General features: G+C 23.5%; 1 protein-coding gene across 2 annotated transcripts in view; it reads right to left on the bottom strand.

The window, feature by feature from the left end:
• The window catches only part of LOC117174653 (cyclin-dependent kinase 20-like), a 13,264-nt gene extending 9,976 nt beyond the window's left edge, over positions 1-3,288 (bottom strand). For both annotated transcript variants that reach the window (XM_033363937.1, XM_033363938.1), the window contains exon 1: positions 2,951-3,288. In XM_033363937.1, coding sequence (XP_033219828.1) covers positions 2,951-3,136 — 186 coding nt within the window. In that variant the 5' untranslated portion in view covers positions 3,137-3,288. The remainder of the gene's footprint in view (positions 1-2,950) is intronic.
• Positions 3,289-3,733: the final 445 nt, after the last annotated feature.

The raw sequence follows: 3,733 nt of genomic DNA, 5'->3' as shown, positions 1-3,733 counted from the left end.
CTATCTAAGGATGGTACTATAGAACGCCACCTCAAGGTAGGCCTAGTGGCGCCATCTCTTGGTCAGGCCGGAAACTTATCAATCCACCCTCGTATTTTAAACTTAAAATAACAATAATTGAAACAAAACTTCCCAATGCAAGTTTTTTTTAAATTTACATAGTAGCTTTTTTAAATAAATTATCGCTCTTATAATAAAAATCTGGTTCTTGTATTAATATTTTGTATCGAGAAATATATTTTTTCTATCATTGTTATTTTAAAATCAAACAATAAATTAAAATAATATATTGAACATCCAAAAATTTTTTTTCAAATATTTCATTATTGTATGTTTAATAAATAATAGTGATTCAAAACAAAGAAATTTTGTTAATTGTTTAAATTTGATAATTTTCTAGTGTCGGAAATCTCATTATTCGGGTATTTCACAAATTAGGATTTTTGTATTTCGACAATTTTCGATTTCGATTTTTTTTTCTGGAATTTTACAGTATGAGGAATTTTATTTTTCGGGATTTTTCAGCCTCTGAAAATTTTAAGATATCACATTGATAATTTAAACTTTTTTTTAAATAATAAAAAAGAAGATTACTATATATGATTCCAGTTTCAATGAAAAAAATGTTAATCAAATTAATCAATTTTGACGCCAAAAAGAAAAAATTTCAATTCGATAGTTAAATTTTTAGTTAAAGAAATTAATTTTTAAACTACAAAGATGAATTTCCAACAAAAATGGCAATAGTTGATATTTTAACCAAAAAATGTTTTAATTTAAATTTAAAAAACAGTTGAATTTAACAAATAAAACCGAATTTTCAAACAAAAGGATTAATTTTTTTTAACAAAAGAATTTTTAGCAAAATAGAGAAGAATTTTTTCCAACACATTAGTTAAACTTCCAACCCTTGCTATTAAAAATTAAAATACTTTTGAATTTTAATATTAATAATCTTTTTTTGAATTCAACTTCTAGGCTAAAAGTTAAACTAATTTGTTAAGAATCTACTTGTTTGCTTAAAAATTCACCATTTTAGTTCAAAGTTGAATTGTTCGTGGAAACTGTAACAATTTTGTAGAAAACTCAACTATTTAGAAGAAAGTTAATCTATTTTGGAGAAATTTTTTTTAAATTGATTTTTTTCTAAAAAAATTTAACTGTGGAGTTTTTTGTTAAAAATTTATTGTTTTTAGTTACTAAATTTGAATATTTGGTTGAAAATTTAAGTCATTTGTTCAAAATTTGTATTTTATTGTATAAAATTAATCTTGTTGATTAAAAATTAAATTATTTGTTTAAAAATTAATTCATTTTGTTATCGTCTTTGTGGCGGAAAATAAATCTTATTGGTTGAAAATTAAACTATTTCTTTTAAAGTTCATGATTTTTCGTCAAAATTCTTCTTTTTGGCTTAAAATTAATCTTATTGACAGAAAATGTATATTTTTTGTTGAAACTTTAACCTTTTAGTAGGAAATTCGTCTTTTTGGCTTCGGAATTGAAAATCGTAGGTGTTTTTTTTTCATTGGCAAAAAATTCTATCCTGGTTGAATTTCAATTCTTGTTAAAAATTCCTCTTTTGAATTTGATTTTTGATTCTACTCAAGATTCTTTTTTTGTCATATTTTTGGTAAAAGATGGATCTTTTGTAGTTTAAAAATTCAACTATTTAGTTAAAAAATTATGTCATTTATAGAAAATGAATCTTTTTTTTGGTAAAAAATTAATGTTCTTAGTTTGAAATTTAACTATTTGGTTAGAAATTTATAAATTTTGTAGAAAATTAATCTTTTTTGTGAAAAATCAATATTTTTATTTGAAAATTCAACTATATTTTAAAAAAAGTTAATGTCTGTCGTGGAGAATTCATCTTTTTGGTAGAAAATCCGACATCATAGATATTTTTTTTCTTTATTGCCTTCAAATCTTCCAGATTTTGTTTTGACAACTTTGGAACTCTCTTGAAGTTTTGTAAAGTCTTTGTAAAAAATCGCTAAAATGTATTTTTTCGGAATAAAAAATCATTACAATTATCCCGCGAATTTTAAGAACATTTTTTATTATCGTAAAACCTTTTAAAATCCTTAAAAAGTTTCAAAATTATTATTAACAAATATTCAAACATATACATTTCTTTAAACTTTCTAAAAAGGTTTTCAATTTTTAAATTAATTTTGAATCTTTTTGAAACTTCTTAATGTCTCTTAATTTTACTCGAATGTTTGATAACGCCTGTTAATCACGCTAATTGAAAAATAGGCTTTAAAATCGTCCATATTCTTTTTTTTTAATTTTTGGAAATAATTTAAGATGTTTTAAAATCGATGCCAATTTTTTCTTAAACTTAGTTGTTCAAAATAAAAAGTCTGTTTCAATTTTCCCAAGAATTTTAAAGGAATTTTTTTTAGAATCGTGAAACCTTTCAAGATCTTCAAGAGGCTTTTATTTAAAAATATTCAAAAATTGTACGCTTTTACCAACTTCTTAAAAATGTTTTCATGCTTTAAATTAATTTCGAATCTTTTTAAAGCTTCTTAATGTCTCTTAAACTTGATCGAATTTTTTATGAAAGTTTGTAATCTTAGTGATTGAAAAATTTGGCTTTAAAATCGATCATGCTATTTCGAAATTTTAGTTAAAATTTATTTTATTAAATTAAAAATCAGTTAAAAATTTCCCAGGAATTTAAATAAATTTCTTTCATTCTCTTAGAAAATATTATTATTATTTTTATTATTATTAAATAAATTATTAAGATTCAATAGTTTCGAGGTTGCTATAGTTTCGAGACATAATCTAAAATGTCATGTGCTTTTTTCTTAATTGGATATCAAACTGACGTATAATAAAAAATAAACTGTCACATTGGGAAGATAGAAAAATTCGCAAAATTCAAATACAAAATTCTAAGTCAAAAATCAGATTTTCAAAATATTTTGCAACTTACGTAAGGATGTTTTAGGGTTTGTAAAGTCTTCACTTCACGAATAATCGATATTGGTATTCCATCTTCAATTCTTTTTAATAAAACTTTTTTTAAAGCCACTTCACAATTATTCGTGTTGTCGATTGCTTTTAAAACAACTCCGTGAGCTCCTTCTCCTATTCGTCCACTGATAGTGAATTTATCCATTTTTATATTTTATCATTCATATGATTATGTTGTTAAACAATTTTTTTTGTTTTGTCATTTTTTTATAATAATTTACGAGGAGATGTGATGTAAACTTTTCAGAAAATATTGCAGCTGAAATATTCTACGTGGGAAATAAAGCACATTCGGAGGGTGAATGCAGGTGAATTTTCACCTGCCAAGCAGGTTAATCAATATTTTACATGGAGGCATATTCACAGACGTAGAATCGATTTTTATGAACCGAGTATTTATATGATATTTCAAAGACAAAAGTTAAGTGACAATACACTTTGTTAGTTTAATAACTTAGAGGTAATAATAAAACTTCCATTTTTTATTAATTATTTATATTTTAGAAAATCTAAATCTTCCCCCTGTTCCTCTTTTTCCACTTTTTTAAAAGAATTCCTCTTTTTTCCTTGTTTCGGAGAAATTTTACATTTTTTCGGGTTTACAATTAATTTTTAACTAAATAAATAGAAACCAATTAAAAAATCCAACTATTTTGGGTTAAAAGTTGAATATTTTTGGTTAAAAATTTAACGGTTATGTCAAACACTTGTCTTTTTCGTTTAAAATGTCAACTATTTTGGT

This window comes from Belonocnema kinseyi, chromosome 6, assembly GCF_010883055.1.
Source record: "Belonocnema kinseyi isolate 2016_QV_RU_SX_M_011 chromosome 6, B_treatae_v1, whole genome shotgun sequence".
Lineage (NCBI taxonomy): Eukaryota > Metazoa > Arthropoda > Insecta > Hymenoptera > Cynipidae > Belonocnema > Belonocnema kinseyi.
This window is presented reverse-complemented; position numbering and strand designations above follow the sequence as displayed.